Genomic DNA, 20,613 nt, shown 5'->3' with positions numbered 1-20,613 from the left:
ATTTGGGATGAATTACAATGGAATAGAACCCTCTATTTATAGGGAGAGGTTGACTTAGCCACCAAGTAATAAACCCTAGAATCTCTCTAAATATGGACATTCACCATAAATAGAATTCTATTTATAACACTCCCCCTGAATGTCTATTCAACAGATAATGTGCCCCGTTAAAACCTTAACTAAAAGAAAACCCAATGGGAAAAAATTCTAGAAAAGGAAAAAGAGTACACATGTTTAGAAATGCGCCTATTGGTTGCCTCGTTAAAAACCTTGCAAGGAAAACCCAGTGGGACAAAACCTTGTAAGGGAAAAAGAGTGCAACGCGCATTAACTCCCCCTGATGAGAGCATCAGTTCACATCCTTGAGCCTTCGCATCCCGATCTTGTACACTAGCTTCTTGAAGGTTGACGTTGGTAGAGATTTTGTGAACAAATCAGCCATATTATCACTTGAACGAATCTGTTGCACATTAATATCACCATTCTTTTGAAGATCATGTGTGAAAAATAACTTTGGTGAAATGTGCTTTGTCCTATCTCCTTTTATGAATCCTCCCTTCAATTGAGCTATGCATGCTGCATTATCTTCATACAAAATTGTGGGTAGTTTGTCACATTTCACACCATATTTGTCTCGAATAAGATGTATTATAGACCTCAACCACACACATTCTCGACTTGCTTCATGAATAGCAATTATCTCAGCATGATTAGATGAAGTAGCCACAATTGATTGCTTAGTCGATCGCCAAGATATGGCAGTGCCTCCACAGGTAAATACATAACCTGTTTGAGACCGAGCCTTGTATGGGTCAAATAAATACCCAGCATCAGCATAACCAACAAGATCGGGACTGCAATTGTTGCCATAAAATAAGCCCATATCGGTAGTCCCTTTTAGATATCGCAATATGTGTTTGATTCCATTCCAATGTCTCCTTGTGGGAGCAGAGCTATATCTTGCTAAGACATTAACTGAAAAAGTTATGTCAGGCCTTATAGTATTGGCAAGATACATTAGTGCACCAATTGCACTAAGATATGGTACTTCAGGACCAAGTAGCTCTTCATTCTTTTCTTGAGGTCGGAATGGATCCTTATTCACATCAAGTGATCGAGCAACCATCGGAGTACTTAATGGATGTGCTTCATCCATGTAAAACCGTTTCAATACCTTTTCTATGTAGGTAGATTGATGAATAAATATTCTGTTTGCCAAATGTTCAATTTGCAAACCAAGACATAATTTTGTCTTTCCGAGATCTTTCATCTCGAATTCCTTCTTTAAATAATCAATTGCCTTTCGGAGTTCTATAGGAGTTCCAATAAGGTTTATGTCATCAACATATATGGCAAGTACAACAAATTCTGATGTTATTTTCTTTATAAAAACACATGGGCAAATGGCATCATTTAGATAGCCTTCCTTTAATAAATACTCACTAAGACGATTATACCACATTCGTCCTGATTGCTTTAGACCATACAAAGATCTTTGCAATTTGATTGAAAACATTTCAGGGGACTTTGAATTATGTGCGTTTGGCATTTTAAATCCATCGGAATTTTCATGTATATCTCATTATCAAGTGAGCCATAAAGGTAGGCGGTAACCACATCCATTAAATGCATGTCAAGCTTTTCATGGACATCAAAACTAATGAGATAACGAAACGTTATAGTGTCCATAACAGGTGAATATGTCTCTTCATAATCGACACCATGCCTTTGTGAAAATCCTTGTGCAACAAGGCGTGCCTTATATCTTTGTACCTTATTTTTTTTCCTCTTGCGTACAAAGACCCATTTATAGCCAACACGCTTAATACCATTAGGTGTTTGAACTACAGGCCCGAAAACTTCACGTTTCGCAAGTGAGTTCAACTCTAATTGGACTGCTTCTTGCCACTTTGGTCAATCACGTCTTTGTCGACATTCTCCAACAGATTGAGGTTCAAGATCCTCACTTTCTTGCATAATACTAGATGCAACATTTTATGCAAAGACATAATCCACCACTATATCCACTCGATTCAAATTTGTCTCAATATCGAGTGGATTTATTGATAGTTCCTTATTTTCTTGAGTCTCGGGCTCAGTGGATTCCTCATGAATCTAAGAATTTATTAAATCGTGGATTTCTTCGTGAGATTCTTTCGTAGTGTCATTTTGATAATTTATTTTCCTTTTTCTAGGATTTCAATCTTTGGAACATAATGGTCTACCACGTTTTAGGCGTGCTTTTGACTCATTAGCTATGACACCAGAAGATCGTCAAATAGGGACATCAATACGGATTGGAACATTCTCTGCAGGGATATCTGATTTTGTTATCCTTTTTAAATCCGTAAATGCGTCTGGCATTTGATTTGCTTTTCTCTGCAAATGAATAATATTTTGCACCTCTTTTTCACAAATAGAGGCACGTGGATCAAGATGAGATAATGATGGATTTTCCACAAAATTTCCCGTTTGGTTTCACCAACTTCTCCCCCTAATTTTGGGAAAAGTGTCTCATCGAATCGACAGTCTGCAAATCGTGCAGTAAACAAATCTCCTGTTAATGTTTCGAGGTAGCGAATAATAGAGGCCGATTCAAACCCAACATATATTCCTAACCTTCTTTGGGGACCCATTTTGGTGCGATATGGCGGTGCTACAGGCACATATACTGCGCATCCAAAAATTCTTAAATGGGATATATTAGGTTCATGACCCAAAAGCAACGGGGAATATTTATGATAATATATCGGTCTAAGACGAACTAGCATTGTTGCATGCAAAATGCCGTGACCCCAAACAGAAATGGGTAACCTCGTTTTCATGAGTAACTGTCTTGCTATAAATTGCAGACGTTTAATTAAAGACTCTGCAAGGCCATTTTGAGTGTGAACATGAGTCACAGGATGTTCCACTTTTATCCCAATTGATAAGCAATAATCATTAAATGCTTGGTATGAAAACTCAGCAGCATTATCGAGTCTAATAGACTTAACTGGATTATCGGGAAATTGTGCCCGTAATCGAATTATTTGTGCCATTAATTTTGCAAACGCGAGGTTGCGAGATGACAATAGGCACACATGGGACCATCTAGAAGATGCGTCTATTAAGACCATAAAATATCTAAACGACCCACTAGGTGGGTGAATAGGTCCACAAATGTCCCCTTGTATACGCTCCAAAAACGCAGGGGACTCAATTCCAACCTTTGTTGGTAATGGTCTAATAATTAACTTGCCTTGATAACAAGAAGTGCAAGAAAATTCATCATTTAAAAAAATCTTTAAATTCTTTAATGGATGCCCATTTGAGTTTTCTATAATTCGTCTCATCATAATTGATCCAGGGTGTCCCAATCGATCATGCCAAAGTACAAAAGTATTGGAATCGGTAATCTTTTGGTTTACAATAGAATGTGCCTCAATTGCACTAATTCTTGTCCAATACAGGCCACAAAGATGGGAACTTCTCAGTAGCCCTTTTCTGGCCAGAGACATTTTTGGTAATGATGAGATATTCAAGATTATTCTCATCTATTGTCTCAATATGATATCCATTTCGACGGATATCTTTAAAACTCAACAAGTTCCTCTTGGACTTGGAGGAGAACATTGCATTCTCTATGATAAGTATTGTTCCCTTAGGCAGAGTTATAGTAGCTCTTCCAGAGCCTTCAATTAAATTACTACTACCAGAAATTGTAGTAACATCTGCCTTACACATACTTAAATGAGAGAAATATTTCTTCTCTTTGAATATTGTATTTGTCGTACATGAATCAATTAAACAAATATTTTTACAATTGAACTTTAATCCAAGTTTACCTGGAGAGATATCGACATTTGTTTGATCCATTGAATAAAGACTGTTGCACGTTTTCTAATCTTGATTCACAATTGAAAAGTCTTCTAAGTCTTGATCAATTGTTTGCTAATTCTTCTCTAAGAGGTAAGTGAAGACAACGAATACTACTGACTTACATACACAACCTTTCAGCATAGGCGCAACTGGATATTGAAAACATAAAACATGTTTCTTAATCTTCTTGAGACGGTTGAGTCTCGTGCTGATAACGTGTTATAAAATAATAAAAGAATAAGAACAATATTGCAGAGAAAAGTAGAGAGAGAACTCTTATTGATTTGGGATGAATTACAATGGAATAGAACCTTCTATTTATAGGGAGAGGTTGACTTAGCCACCAAGTAATAAACCCTAGAATCTCTCTAAATATGGACATTCACCATAAATAGAATTCTATTTATAACACAACTAGAATTATATCCACTTCGAATTTATGTAAATTAGCTAGCGATGGACTAAATTCGATTCATATTCAAATCCATAATGGTAAAAGGGAAAAAGGGATTTTTACATTCCTATACCACATAGGAAACCTTTCTACCCTCCATGTTTAAGGTTTGATTTAATTACAAACCCGTATACCAAATTACCAATCCTATACCATACTTAATTAAGGGTCTAATTAATGGGCAGTTTTTACTCCTTAATTAAAGGTATCCATATATCCCACGTTTCTCTCTCCCCTTAATTCCTAAGATCTGACCAGCGCCGTAAAAATCCCTTGCTTTTAAACAGATGGAAGTAATCTCTCACTCCGACAAATACCAAATACCAGCGGCAAAATCAAATCAAATTAATCAAATCTTCGAAGTGTTTCTCTGCGTCTCTATTGGGGTTAGCGAAGTAGAAGAAAGGATCAAAGACGGAGGAAGATTTGAAAATGGAGGCAGTAAGTGAAGTTGAATTAAACGATGAACACAGAAGACTTCCTCAATCGATCAATCAACAATTCTCAATTGTAAATTTGTGGGGTAGCCATATGAATCTTCTGTAACCTCCGGCTCCATTTTGTCTATATTATTTCAATATTAAATAAATTGTCTTTTTAGGCAATTTAGAGGTTCTTTAAAGGTAGAGATTCTTCAAGTGTCACACTTATCCGGCATTGACACACAAGTTCTTGACCAAACTAGGAAAAAACTTGGTTAACAAACATCTAACCCAATATAAGTGTGACACTGTGGGTGCAATTGTAGTTTATTTATAATTTTTTGTAGAAATTTTGTAGATGAAGAGCAAATTGTAGAAATGTGACATCCACAATTAATCTGCAAATTGTCTACAAAATTTTACAAAAACTACAAATTAACTACATTTAACCTACATTATAACTACAATCTGGAAACAATTTACACATGGAAGTTCTTCAAGTTGGAATTGGCCACAGCTACATTTCTTATTTTCTAGACACACAATGTACCGTTTCACACCATCCAACACAGTATGTATATGATATGTTGAAGCCCTCACCTACATTTTCAGAACAAACACAAAGAAAAAAAATTTACAATATTAAAAATATAGTATCTACAATATATCTATATTTTATCTACAATTTATCTACAAATTAACTACAAACTATAAGTAAACTACAATTTGCCTACAATTTATCTACAATCTGGAGACACTGTATATTAAAATATTTTTTTCCTGCACCAAATAAAGAAATTGTAGTCAAATTGTAGATATATGTAGTAAATTTGTAGATAATATTGCTGTTATTTTTTCTTCTCATTTTTGTTGTTGTTTACAAGCTTTAAGTTATTGTCATTGATCTGCCTTTGGACTCTCCACTTTATGTCCATTTAATTGGTGCTTGTTTTTTGAATCAGATGTGACATCATGCTAGCTGCATCTTGAGGAAAGCAAAGCAGATAAAATCGTATGCCATTTTCTTTTCTAGAAAAATGCAGTTAAGATGTGGTTTAGCGATACTAGAAAGGACTTTAATTATTGACTTCATTTTGATCTTAGCCTTGAAGATGTTGAAGGGGTTGATCAGTTGCGGTGGGAGGATCAGTAGAAGATAAGGGTATATGTAGAGGGTGGTGGATCAGGATCCTCAAACACCCCTAATCCTGCTGCAACGGAACTTGGTATTGAAGTCTCTCAAACCTCCCGTGATAGAAGAAACGACGAAGAACAGATTTTTTCAACTTTGAGTTGTTGAAACTCAAAAATTTGAATTGTTCGTTCTTTTTTTTTTTTCGAGAATTTGAATTGTAGTTCTGGAGAAAAATACGCAGATGAGAAATCTCCTTTCCCTTTTTAAAAATTGAATTTAGTGTAGAATCAATTAACACCAAGATTCTCTCCTTAATTTAGGGAATATTCTGCCCTTTTAATGCCTAATAGTCGAATGGTACAAAATTTGTAGGCAAAATGTGGACTGGGCGGGTAATTAACAAACAATGCACATTTTTGGTAATAAGGTTTCATATATGATATAGTTAGAAAAAAATCCCTAAAATCGAAAAAATACAGTTTGTCTAGAATAGCATCTATTCCTCTAATAAAGAAGTTATTTTTCCAATTGATTCTTATTAGAGTTCTGCAACTTTTTACTGTTAATTGGACGAATATTTAATATAGTTAAAATAAGATATTTTGTGAAATAAAATTATTTGACCTATGGAAAAAGTATCAATATCTAGGAATGTAAAATCAAATTAAGATTTGGATTATTTATACAAATCATTTTCTTATTTTTGAACAATATAACCTTAATGTAATCCCTTTCGTATTACCTTTGAATTATATATATATGAACTATAATATATTTTCATATAATATTTGAACTACTTTTCTGTTCAAATATTGTTTTTATTCATCAATCATTTTTTTTGTATAATATTTAAATACTACACTAGATAATTTCAACAAGTAACAAAAAGATATTTGAGAATATAAAAAAAAGAAAGAAAGAATTTGATCGTCAGAATAACATTTAAATATTGGATGACCTAATATTAACAATTTGAATCAATAAAAGTAAACTACTTCCTCTAACGTTGAAACAAATAACTAAATCTTGCATTTATTCCAACAAACAATAGCTCTCTTTACCGAATTAACCATATGGGATTATCATCCATCATTTTAAAGAACTCAAGTTTTTTTTTTTCTTAATTTTTAGTTTATAACTCATATACGTTTAATAATATTTATTTAATTTTTAAAAATTAAATATTCATTAATACAGGGTACACGCGCAGAAAGCGTACCCTAAAACTAGTGCTAATATATGTGATATCCCATATATATCAACATATTTTGTATTTAATAATTGTATATATCATCCTGTATACTTTTTGTTAAAGATATGTAAGCATATATATACACTATAAACCATTTAAACGTAAGGTATAATAAATATCTTAAGGATAAATATTTTATATATATTATTTCATTTAAAAACGTCCCATATATGTAGTTTCTATACATTATAAATGAGGTATAATGATATTGTATAATCTTATCAATAACAAGAATATACCTTGAAATATATCAGGTATATTGAATTGGTAAATGAATTAAAAATTTGAAGTTGGTTAGATAATTTCGAAGAAATTGTCGGAGATGAGTTTTTTGCTGATTGAAAAACCTTTTTGGTCAAAGAGGAGTTTTATGCTTAATTCAAAGCCTTGATTGGAAAGTATGGTGTCAAAAGGAAAACGAAAATTTTAAAAAATATGTAGATAAATATAACGAAAATTAAGAGAACATAACTGAATTTCTAATTTAAAAAAGAAGAGAAAGTATGAAAAGATAAATAATCTATAATTTATGCATTTTGTCTGCTCATTAATTATGTGCCTAATCTCTATCTGCCATTAGTGTAAGAAAATTTGCTATTTATGAAATAACAAAGAGTAGTAGTACTATTTTCTTAAATATTCTTTAAAAAGTGCTCAGGTGTGTATTTTACTGAAAAAGGGAAAAAAAGAAAAAGTTCGGGGTTTAGCGGTAAGTCCTTACCCGCTAAAATTTACAAATCCAATTTGGGTCAGCACTCAGAAGTAGCGGCAATGTTACCATTACTCCGTCGGATGTGCAATATTCATATTCATACAAGGAGGAAAAACCCGTTCCTCTCAATTTGTAATGGCTACGCTAATGAGTCAATCCCGAGTCGACTCGCTTCGCCGCCTCCGGTCCAAGTCGGGTTCACCGAGTCAGCCGGTCGAGGTGTGTTTGCCTCTCGGAGAATCGGTGCCGGCGAACTCATCCACACTGCCAAACCCATCGTCTCTCACCCTTCTCTTTCTTCACTTCATAGCGTCTGTTATTTCTGCCTCAAGAAGCTTCAATTCAAGAACCAAACTGAAGCGTCAAATGTTCCGTTTTGTAGTGATGAATGTAGAGAAGAGTCCAAGGTATATTAACCGTTTTTCGTAAAGTTTGTTTTCTTTATATGTTTGAGAGATTACGTCGTTGTTTAGTGACGACATTTAGCTATGGGAACTGGGTATCCATTGTTTAGAAATGTAAATGTCACAATCTGTTTGAATATGGGTTTATGTCATAAACTTTATGACAAAGAATGATTTTTTTTTCTTCTTCCAAATGGATGGTATTTTTATAGAGGTATATGGTTAGCTTTGTTTGAGACTTTGAGTGGATAATGGAAGTGTGCCCCGAGTCCTAACCACAGCGCTCAGCGCAAGCCCACCTGCTTTAGTCTTTTGTGGGTAGTTTGCCCAATAATGGTGCTTAGCAGATTGCTGGATAAATTAGTGGAGGTGTGCATAAGCTGGAGCGGACTACTGTTTCGGAGGAAAGAGGAACTAGAAATGTACACCTTGAATTTGGAGTTTAGTCTAAATCTGGTTATGCTATCATTTAACTATAGGGAAGCTATCTTATTCAGCATCTTGAACTGAACCATTTCCACAATTGGTTTGATGTTTGTGTTGTGCTGTCAGTTGTCAATTACCTTCCCGGGAACGACATTCAGAACATTGTTTAAGAGGGAAGAGAACTTGGGGGAGGGGGGTTAAGGATTGAGAGGCAGCATAAACATAATACTTTGAATTCTGGATGAAGTTCACTTTGTGCCCTCTTAATATCAAAAAATGAAAGAGAAGTGCAATGTCAATAGAGTTCCTAACTGTTGTCAGTTTGATCATTTCAAATTTTATTATGACTTTCTAAAAGAGTGAAAATTCATGCTTACGAACAATTTAATTATCTCCAAGGCTCAAACTGCAAGTTTTGTCGCCAGACTGTGCCCTCTACTTTAGCTGAGATAGTCTTCTGGAAACAGTAACTAATCTACCTCCTTGCCACTACTACAAATCTCAGGTTCGAGGCGGTTTTCATTTTTTGCTGGCATTACGAACAATGGCGGATCTAGAGCACAACTTACTGTTTCATGGGAACCTAGTAGCTTCTTTGCTCAGGCCCTGTATATGTATTAAGAAATCCACTAAATAATTATAAATATTTGACTGTGAACCCAGTTATAATTGTACATTGATTCCATGGTAGGAGCCCATAAACTTCAAATCCCGGATCCATTACCAAATGGATGAACCTGTGGTGAACAGATTGGAGTTGATGATATCATGAGCATGCAATAGGATGGTGATATCAGAACGCACAGTAAGATCTTATGGACTAACTACTTCTAGGATCTTCTTATGGAAAGACTATTTAGCTTCCATTAATTAACCTAATGGCTTCTTTAGCCGTAATTAAGTGACCATGAACTTTATATGCTTTAATAAATCCACAGGGGGACTATCCTATGACTTGCTCTATATACTTTGTTGTGCTTAATGTGTCTTGGTTGTTGGATTTTCAAAATAAGCTTGCCTGTATTAGTTTTTTTTTTCCCGATAAAGAAGCTTGCCTGTATTAGTATCTCTCTCTTCTAACTAATGTTTTCTCATGGTATTAGATCTTTTACGAGACTGAAAAGCAAGCAGATTGGTCAGCTTTTCATGAATATTGTCGGTACGGAAGTTTCTAGTTTCCCTCTATTCTGGATCGAATATTTCTTGTTTGCTCTATTGGTTTTCTCCTGAATCATTTTTATCCTATACGTCGCATTCTTGTCTATGTATATGGGCATTACATAGTTAAGTTCGACGCATACCACTTCTTAATTCTTATACATGAGGGGAGAAGGCAATGAAATACTGTTTCTTATACGTTCAAAATGTTAATTTGTCAAAAGAAAATTCTGAATTAGCTCATTGAGGGCACTTTTCCCAACATCCATAGGTGCCAAAGAAAAGAATTCAAACATTTATAAATCTATCAACACTCAGAACTATTCTTTTACATTTAGTTACACAACTTATTTCAACAAATTTGATAAATTTTGTATGCGTTTAGCTACAGGGTACCATGGGAATTGTCTCATGTACCTTTTGGCTTTTGCTAGGGGATAGATGATGCGAAATAACTTACATTAATAATTTTATAACTAATTGTTCTTAGAAAAGTTACATTTGTAGAACAATTCGAAGAGTAAGTTTTTGAGAAAGATATACTTATTTCTTGAATGAATAAAAAAAGTTACATTTGTAGAACAATTCGAAGAGTAAGTTTTTGAGAAAGATATACTTATTTCTTGAATGAATAAAACTTACTGTTCTCTAGCTTAGAAGTTGTCTACACATGGAACATGTTAAGTTCTCAGGTTTCCTAAAATCTGAATTTCTTTTGGCAGGTCAGATTTGGGTATTCCAATTAATCTGCTTACCAGAATTCTTCTGAGTATAAGGGTTGTCTGCATAAGTAGATTCTTTCTCATGTTTTATTGTTTAGTTTCTGTTACCAAGTAAGTCTTTGCTTAGTGTAAAGTACAGAGACAATAGAGAAATCCCTCTTGTGTTGTATTCAAGAAGTAACAAGTATATATACCAGTGTTTTTGAGAGCGCGAAGCGCAAAAAAGCGACAGGGGCTCGCCTCGCTTCAAAAGCGAAGCGCAAAACGAAGCGCACGCTTCATTCAAGTGAAGCGCAATTGTGAAAATACATATAATATATATAATAATTAATTTACAAACTGAAATACACATTAAAAAAATCAAATAAACTAATATATATATATATATATAATTAATCAAATAAACTGAAAATATAACATATATAAAATAATTAATTTTTTAAACTGAAATACACATTAAACAAATCAAATAAACTGAAAGATATAACACATATATTTAATAAGTAATTTTATAAACTAAAATACATATTAAAATTAAGAAGAATAAAAGGGAGGGAAAAAAGAAAACCAACGCCTGCCCTAGTTGTGCTTGTGCAGACGCTGGAGGAGAAAAAGTGAAAAAGAGAAGAGAAGAAGAAGAAGGAAGAAGAAAGAAATAAAGAGCAGAATCTGGAAGGGAACAAGAAGAAGAAAGAAAGAAGAAAGAAAGAAGAAAGAGAAAAATGAGAAGAAGAAAGGAGAAGAAACCTACCTGGAAACCCTAGTTTTGTCGATGAAGAAGAGAGAAGAGGTCTCTGTTTTGTCAAGCAATTACAGAAGCAAGGTTAGGGGTCTGTTTTGTATAATTTACAAACAGACCCAATCTTTTTTTTTTTTTTAAAAGGGCCCAGCTGCGATTTTTTAAAAGAAGCGATCGCTTCATTCGCCTCGTCGCCTTGTCGCTTTTTTCACTGAAGCGTGCGCTTCACACGATCGCATCGCCTCAAGCAGTAAAAAGCGATACCCTCTCGCTTCGCATCGCTTCGCGCTTAAAGCGACGAAGCGATCGCTTTTCCAAACACTGATATATACAAGTACATAGAGCCTTAACTATGGAAAGAATCAAGAAGGAAATCCTATAAATCTGCTGTGAATCCCTATGATTATGTTAGCTATGTATATTACATAAGATTATGTCTACATTCAGGGTTATGTCTACATTTCATTATCTAACACTCCCCTCAAGCTGGAGCATAGATATTGATCATGCCCAGCTTGTTACAAAGGTAATCAACTCGAATTCCATTTAACGCCTTTGTGAACAAATCAGCCGGTTGCTCTCCTGTCTTCACGTAGCCAGTGGAGATCAAGTTCTCCTGAATCTTCTCATGAATAAATGGCAGTCAACCTCAATATGCTTAGTTCTTTCATGATACACCGGATTTGCGCAAATATGGAGGGCAGCTTGATTGTCACACCAGAGTTTTGTTGGTATTGGATGCTCTAACCCAATTTCAGTCAACAGATGATGTATCCACATAATCTCACATGTAGACTGTGAACATAGCTCTATACTCGGATTCCTGCACTGGATCGAGATACAACACTTTGCTTCTTATCCTCCATGATATCCAGGTTTCCTCCAACAAAGACACAATAACCTGTAGTAGATCTTCTATCAATTTTCGATCCAGCCCAGTCAGCATCTGCAAAACACTCAATACGAGTAATGATTGTGACTGCTATATAATATGCCAAGTCCAGAGCTCCTTTCAAGTAACACAAAATCTGTTCCAAAGCTGCCCAATGTTTGACCGTTGGTGCAGACATGAACTGGCTAACAACACTTACCGCAAAAGCAATATCTGGACGAGTCACAGTAAGGTAGTTTAATTTCCCAACTAACCTCCTGTATCTCTCTGGATCGTCAAAAGGATCACCATCATCTTTCATAAGATGCACATTAGGAACCATTGGAGGTACTGTAAGGTTTAGCTGCCAACTTTCCAGTTTCTGCAAGCAAGTCAAGAATGTACTTTCTCTGAGACAAAAGAATTTCCTTCTTGCTTCTATTTACTTCTACTCCCAAAAAGTATTTCAACTGGCCCAAGTCCTTTGTATGAAACCTAGTATGCAGAAAAGACTTCAGGGAAGAAATCCCCGCATAGTCACTTCCTGTGATAACATATCATCAACATATTCAACAAGGAGAATAATGCCAGCTACTGATTTCCCGATAGAAGAGTGAGTTGATCGCACTTACTCATTTTCAACCAAAACTCCTGAACTACCTCACCGAACATTGCCCAAACCAAGCTCGTGGACTCTGCTACAAGCCATACAAGGACTTCTTCAAATGACAGACTTTCCCATACTCCCCCTGAGCAACAAAACCGGGCGTTGCTCCATCTACACTTCCTCCTGAAGATCACCATGAAGGAACGCATTCTTGATATCCAATTGAATGTTAAAGGCCAATTCTCCGATGCAACTAGAGAAATAAATAAGCGGACAGAAGTGAGTTTGGCAACCGGGGAAAAGGTGTCAGAATAATCCACCCCATAAGTATGAGCATACCCTTTCCCACAAGTGTGGCCTTAAGTCTTGCCACAGAACCATCTGGATTAACTTTAACCATAAAAGACCCACTTACATCCCACTAGTTTCTTTCCCTTTGGTAAATCTACCAAATCCCATGTGTGGTTGTCCTCTAAAGCATGTATTTCTTCAAGCATTGCATCAGACCATCCGGGATGATTCAAAGCCCTCCTTCACTGTTTTGGGTAGGAGCTGGAGTCTAGAGAAGCAATCATAGATCTAAATGTAGAGGATAAGTGGTCATAAGAAACAAAGTTAGCAAAGAATATGTCGATTTGCTAGTACGTATACCTTTGCGAAGAGCAATAGGAAGGTCAAGGTTATATGGAGGATCACGCAAAGGAGGATCAAATGATGCAGGAACTGGTGCGGGACATATATCATTTGTCTCTCGCCTCCGCGAATAAATTGAACAATTTGGAGGTCTTGCCGGAGCAGGTATGAAGGCATAATAGTCGATTGGTGCTCAATAGAAGAACTGGGAGATCGAGAGTATCATCTGATTGGTCTGGCAAAGTACGGGTAACCTGATATACTAGCCACTCATCTTCCTCCCCTGGCTTGTACAAATGGAAGGTGCATAGAAGAATGGTGTAGTTCTCTGAAAATACCACATCAGTTGACACTTAAATATTAGCCAAGCTCATTAGAATAACATCGATACCCTTCTAAAGGCGAGAATAACCAGGAAAACACACTTCACAACCTTGGGATCCACTTGATAAGAGATGGTCGAACATCTCGAACATAACATGTGCTTCAAAGACCTTTAGGTTCCATCGGAAATAATGACTTGTTCGGAAAAAGAACAACACTATAAGGCACATTACCATCGAGTACACTAGATGGCATGCGATTAATCAGAAAACAAGTCGTAGAAACCGCATCGGCCCAGAATTGTTTAGGAACCTTCATTTGGAACAAAAGTGCTCGAGTTATCTCAAGTAGATGCCTAATTCTTCCTCTACAGCAAACTCCCATTTTGAGAGAGTGTAATCAACACCTGAAGACTGATGTAATATACCATGTTGTCTCATGTAGGACTGAAATAACTCTGACATGTATTCTTTAGCGTTATCACTCCTTAGAGTACGTACTGAAGCATTGATTTGAGTTTTGACTTCAGCATAAAAATGAGTAAACACTTCAGAGCGGCTCTTCATAAAATAAATCCAAGTCATTCGAGAAAAATCATCGATAAAAGTGACAAAATACTTATGCCCAATTTTAGAAACAACCGGACATGGTCCCCAAACATCATAATGGACTAGCTCAAAAGCTGACTCAGCTCGCTTATTAACCCTTGGACTTAACGAGATGCGATGGTGTTTTGCAAATCGACATAACTCACAATCCAATGATGAAATATTCTGAAACTGAGGACAGAGCTTCTTTAAAAAAGGCAAAGAGGGATGTCCAAGTCGACAATGTGCTTCAAAAGGAGACACGATACTAGAACATGCAACAGACCGTGGCTCCCATTCATCAAGGATGTAGAGATCACCAGATATATATCCTTTAACAATAACCTGCATCGTCTTAAGATCTAGAAACAAACAATGATCGGGAAAGAATGCAACACAACAATGAAAGTCTTTGGTAATTTTACTAACAGAAATCAAGTTAAAGGCCAAGTTTGGTATACTTAATACAGATGACTGGGTAATAGAGTAAGTTGGTTTAACAGTCCCAGATCCAACACTGCTACAAGTTGATCCATCAGCTACAGTAACCGGAGAGGGTGCTTTATGTGAGCGAAAGCTAGAAAAAATATTTGGATTACCTGTCATGTGATTTGTAGCACCTGAATCGATCACCCATTTATTGGAAGAGGTGATAAGACATGTTTTATCTGACCCAGCAAAGGCAGTAACCGAAGAAGATTCCTTAACTGATTTATGATATTGAAGGAATTTTAGAAACTCATCCGAAACCAAGATTGTTGGACTAGGAGTTGTTGCATTATTATTCTTTACCATCATTTTTTTTTTCAATAACAAACTGATTAAACTAACAGAGGTCCCCGAAGCTAAAAGATACCCAAACAGATCCTGGTAGATACGAAATCAACAATCTATTGAACAAGATTCAACTTTAATAATCCACTTAACCAAATCAGAGAACCAAACGAATTTGTCCCCAACTCAAACAAAATCAGAGACCAACAAAGTTTCTGATAAGGAAAGACCTAACAGACAATATCAAGTCACTAATCGATCACCACAATGAGTCAAAAATAAAGATTCAAGCTTCTCACACAGGCAGCCTCTAAGAAAAATACTACAGAATTAAAGAAATCGAATAACCAATAAACCAAACTCAAACCTGACCAAACAAAGTGAGAATAAGATCTGGTCTGAGTTCAGAGAACCACCACAAGTCAACTGGAAATGTCAAAAAGACCTCAGATTAGCTTCCGGCCAAGGAATTTCCGGCAGCGGATTCGACTCAACTCCGGCGAGCAGTAGACCTGCTCTGATACCATGTAAAGTACAAAGACAATAGAGAAATCTCTCTTGTGTTGTATTCAAGAAGTAACAAGTATATATACAAGTACATAGAGCCTTAACTATGGAAAGAATCAAAAAGGAAATCCTATAAATCTACTGTGAATCCCTATAATTATGCTAGCTATGTATATTACATAAGATTATGTCTACATTCAGATTATGTCTACATTCATTATCTAATACTTAGTTTTAGTTAGAAACTAGGGTATAAGCAGAAATTTGGAACTTACTTTTATAGTGTGGAAAATTGAGGACATATTAAAAAACAAAAAAGGTAAGTGTCTTAGAAGGAAAAATGAGGGTGTCACAATTTTGTTCTCCTATTTTTCCCTTTTGAAGTCATTGCCCATTTTTAATATAAAATCTAAACCAAGATATATCTAACACTGAAAGGTCTAAGTTTCAATTCTCAGGTTTGAGCAAAATAATAGAGATAAAGTACAATTTCTTTAGTCACCTTTTTTCAGATTTTGCAGTGCAACATGCATATGTTATTGAAACAATTGCCTTAGATGCTAACCTTCTCGAACGCAATAGATATTCTTTCCGCATGTAAAAGAAGGAAGTGGCTTTCCTATGGTCTGCTTCCATTTTAAAATAGAAAATATGAACATATGATTGATGACTCTCATTCCATCTCATTTTTTTGCTAATAAACCCTATATCATGGTTTTGTATGTGATGATAGGATATGTGTATGGGGGAAATCATCCTCCGTGATTCATTGTACTATTAGCTATTAAGGCGTGAATGACTATCGGAGTTGCTTTAGAAAGCATATATGGACCTAATGACACATAGCTTGGGGATATTTATTTCACTTATCTTTGTGAGTCGCATATTCTCATTTTGCTTGTTCTTGTTATGAAGAACTCAGGGCCTAAAGTATCCGCTTTTGGTAAAGAGATTGGCTTGCATGATTATATCTGGAGCTTCCACTCCTGAAACTTTTGACATACTTCAGCCAGCAACGTTATCTCCCGGAATGATTTTACTGGTGAGTATTTCAGGTTCAGCCTTTTGCTTAGAAGTTGGAATCCATGTTTGTGGTGTTTGTATTAAAACTTCAAACTCGCTAGCTGTTTTCTAATCCTTGAGAATCTTTACTGTATCTCATTCAGCAGTGTAATGAACTTTTGCTGCAAAACTTTGTTTCGGAAATTAACAGGTGAGTGTCCCCGTGTAAACATAGATAAATATCTTCAACAAGAAACTTGGGTGTATAAATACCCATTCTTTTGCAAGGTTTCTTTTTCTTATTGGTTGAAGAAATATTTTTTATCATATTTTACTAAATACCAATGGTGATAAATGTTGATGAAAAGCAGTAGCGAGTAGAGGCATTAGTGCATAATATAAGGTGGCTAAGGTAGTCAGGTATTGTCAAACGAGGTGAAGCTCCAATTAAACGAAGTGAAGCGCACAACTTGAGTTATTTTTATTTTATTTTGTATATTATTATTTTTATTGCATTATGTACATATATTTTACTCATTTGCTCCTTTCTTCATTACACCCAGCTTCTTTTTGTGATTTGCACGTAAAACCCGATTCAACTGGGTTTTTTCTTTCCCGCTTTTCGCCTTTGATAATACTGCATGTACCTTTAAAAGACATACATCATTTAAATCTATATTCCATTTAAATGTACATCAATTAGTTATTTTTCATGAATGAAACAGCCAGTGACCAGAATTTGTGAAAATATTCTGTCAAGAATATTGTATGATTTACAAAAAGAAGTCCAAAAGGAAAGGAGTTCCGCTTGATTCTTTTTCCTCCCTGATGTTCGAAGGTGGAATGAAATAAAACTTTTTCAAGTGCTGCTTCGACCCTCCGACCCCCCCCCCCCCCCCCCCCCAAACCCCAAAAAGAAATCTTTTTTCTCTTCCTAATTAGTTTGTGAATGGGATATATTCCTGTGACTTACATCGTGCAAGTTAGATCTGTAATCAGTGGAGGCTCTTCTGACCCTTTCAATATCAGATGGAGAAGGAATATCAGCTGCTGAGAAACACATTTGAAGATGCAGGGTTCACAGACGAGCAGATTGCATGTATCCTTACTGTTTCGTATCTAGTGTCTTCGGAGGATTAGGGTGTATTATAGTTTTATCTGAAGAAGTACAGTAGGCGTCTTCGGTCTAGTCTCGTTATTATTTAACGTAGAGGACTTCAATCAGTTATGAAATACTGGGAGAGAAATGGTGCTATTGTCTCTTTAACTTCTGCTAGTTTTGACAAAGCAATGGTATATTGATGTATTGGCACGGATCCGTATCAATTCTTTTCGGATTGAATTGGCCTTGGGATCGTATGTAGATATCCTTTTGTCAGCAGCAGCATCAGTAGACGCAGAGGCTGCTGTTGGAAATGCTATTTATATGCTACCGTCATTTTATAATCATGACTGTGGTAAGAGTTTGTTTTCATTCTTCTGATGTTTAGCACTTACATTATCTAAAATGTTTCTGTTGGCCATTAATCACAAATCACGATGCATATTTGTAGAGACATACCAAAACAAAAACTTCCTTGGTCTGCATGCCTGTTGTTTTGATTCTGTACGACAGACAGTAGATTTACATGGTTAATGTTCACACTATGCATATGTTTACGTTTTTGTTTCCCAACTCCATGAAGTTTTCATAGCTCCATAAACTTATGGCAGCAATTTTCCAATGGCTGTTGAATGGGCGGATAGGAATTTTATCTAGTTCCTCTGAAGGGCTGCAACTAATGAATTGGCCACAGTTGAGTCTCATAATCTGTGGCAATTAGGACTCAGGATACTAAAGACAAGTGATTCCAAAGGGTTGAACATTCTTCTTATAAATTGGCTTTCATCATTTTCTTCTATAACTGGGCCTTAATGGGTAGGACCAGTACTTCCATTCTTGCTATGATCCTCCAAGTTCTGATGTGCAACTGTTGTTAGTGGCTTCACTTCTGTACTTCATACTTCCTAGAAATAATTGAATTTAAGCAGTCAAAATAACCTAGAAGAAGAACAAAGAAAGAAATCTGTTTTGCTCCAACGCTTATATCCGATGTGCCAATGGAACACAAAGCAGTTCAATTAACTCGAATGTTTTATTCTCCCTGCAGATCCCAATGTACACATCCTGTGGATAGAAAGTGTTAACGCAAAATTGAAGGCACTTCGTGATATTGAAGCAGGTGATTCTCCTTTCGATATTTGGTCTGTTCACTTTGCGGTTTTATACATGTGTCTTTGTAAGAGAATCAGTCCCATAAGATTTAAGAACGCTATATTTACTTATGTGGTGAAACCATCTAGGCTTTTGTTTTATCGTTCAATTTTTGGATGTTCATTGTCATTGAAAACAGAGGTTCCACGTGATTATAGCCTGATAGCAGCAGTTATCCAATTCTGACCTCAAAACAATACATGCTTAATATTTTTGCATAAGCTGTTAGACCTACAATTCTGTTGCGGTGAACATCTACGTTTCTGCTAATATAGGAATGCCTAGCTCCTGATGATTTGGTTGATGTTGCTATATTACAAAAACAACAACAAAACAGTAAATCGTCAACAACAAATTCTTCAATTCCAAGCTAGTTGGGGTCTATAATATGAATATTCAATATTCATTTGCTCCATTTTGGCCCGTTCAGTCCAATACTCTCGGATTAATTTCCTTCTACTGGTAATATAGGCCATGAATATGTCTCTCTGAGATTGTCTATAATAAATAGTTTAAAGATGAACCTCAACTGGTGATCTCCCGTCCAGCTGAGCATGTTGGCATAATATAATTAACAAATAAGTCGTCAATGCCCTGCTTTTTTTCCACTCATCTAACCGTTTCTAATCTCTAGGATTTCATCAGGAACTTTGCATTGATGTTTAAACTGTCATGTTATATAACAGGAGAAGAGTTGCGGATATGCTACATCGATGCAAGCATGGATCATGATGCTCGGCAAGCTATCCTTTCTGAAGGATTTGGTTTCCATTGCAAATGTGCTCGATGTATCTCTAATGACTAGAAAATTGCACTTCTAGGTTATCTGCATTCCATTCAGTTCTTTAGGGAATACACTCAACTCAGTTTCTAGTTTTCCTACAGCTTCCAGAAGAACAATGTATAATCTAGGACCATGATATTCAAAAGAATGATCAGGGCATGTATTTTTATTTTGTAATCGACAAATCCCAGAGGGCTTGTGATGCATTTTTCATGTCAAAATTGTATGGCGTAGCCAGTTTTTCGGTTGGCTATTGAAAAATAGCCACCAATCTAAATGTACTCGATTTCTAGCCATTTTAACTTAAAATATATGGTAAAATGACATAACTGCCCTTGACCTTTTTAACATACTGTTTAGTAACTTTTTATCGCCTTTCTCTTTGTTTTATAGCATTGTACGGATTTAGCTTTCCTGAGAAAGCACTTTTCTTCGAATCTTGTCTGGATTATGTCCAATTTTCTTCAAAATTATGGGTGAGTTCTGTTTTTTACGATAATGTGTTTGAATTTTCGTTATTATTGTTGGTTGTTTAGGTTTAATTTTCGTTATTATTGTTGATTTCAGTACCGTTAGGGTTTAAATATTTGTTCTATTTTAACTTTTACGATTTTTCTCTGTTCATTAGTTTGTCTTATTTCTGGTAATTTTGTCATTCTAGTAATTTCTTTTTCAAATTTTTTCTAGTCTCTATATATTAGGTTTAATTTTCAAGTATTTTCTTGTTTCATCTGTATTTTAGATTTCTTCAGTTCTTGTCAAATTTTGATATAGTTGAGTTTTGTTTCATTCCATTATATTTTACGGGACATTTGCTGTGTGCGAATAGTAGACGTCTACTGTGTGGGTTTTGATTATGTTTTTTGTTTATTAAATTTAGTAAAATTTTGTTTAGTATATTATACTGGAAGTCTGTCTTGTGTATGTTTATCTTCCAGCATGTTATACTGGATGAATATTATAATATAGTTGAGTTTTGTTTCAT

General features: G+C 35.5%; 1 protein-coding gene across 2 annotated transcripts; it reads left to right on the top strand.

The window, feature by feature from the left end:
* Positions 1–7,781: 7,781 nt before the first annotated feature.
* LOC109221320 (histone-lysine N-methyltransferase ATXR4) lies at positions 7,782–19,957 on the top strand. Of its 2 annotated transcripts, XM_019385794.1 has the most exons (8): positions 8,162–8,243; positions 9,172–9,471; positions 9,770–9,825; positions 16,504–16,630; positions 17,620–17,689; positions 17,868–18,047; positions 18,741–18,812; positions 19,531–19,957. In XM_019385794.1, the coding sequence occupies exons 2-8, from the start codon at positions 9,451–9,453 to the stop codon at positions 19,647–19,649; spliced, it is 645 nt and encodes a 214-aa protein (XP_019241339.1). In that variant the 5' UTR covers positions 8,162–8,243; positions 9,172–9,450; the 3' UTR covers positions 19,650–19,957. The 2 variants fall into 2 exon arrangements, with proteins under 2 accessions (XP_019241338.1, XP_019241339.1); XM_019385793.1 differs by lacking the exon at positions 9,172–9,471 and having other exon boundaries at positions 7,782–8,243.
* Positions 19,958–20,613: the final 656 nt, after the last annotated feature.

This window comes from Nicotiana attenuata, unplaced genomic scaffold, assembly GCF_001879085.1.
Source record: "Nicotiana attenuata strain UT unplaced genomic scaffold, NIATTr2, whole genome shotgun sequence".
NCBI lineage: Eukaryota > Viridiplantae > Streptophyta > Magnoliopsida > Solanales > Solanaceae > Nicotiana > Nicotiana attenuata.
This window is presented reverse-complemented; position numbering and strand designations above follow the sequence as displayed.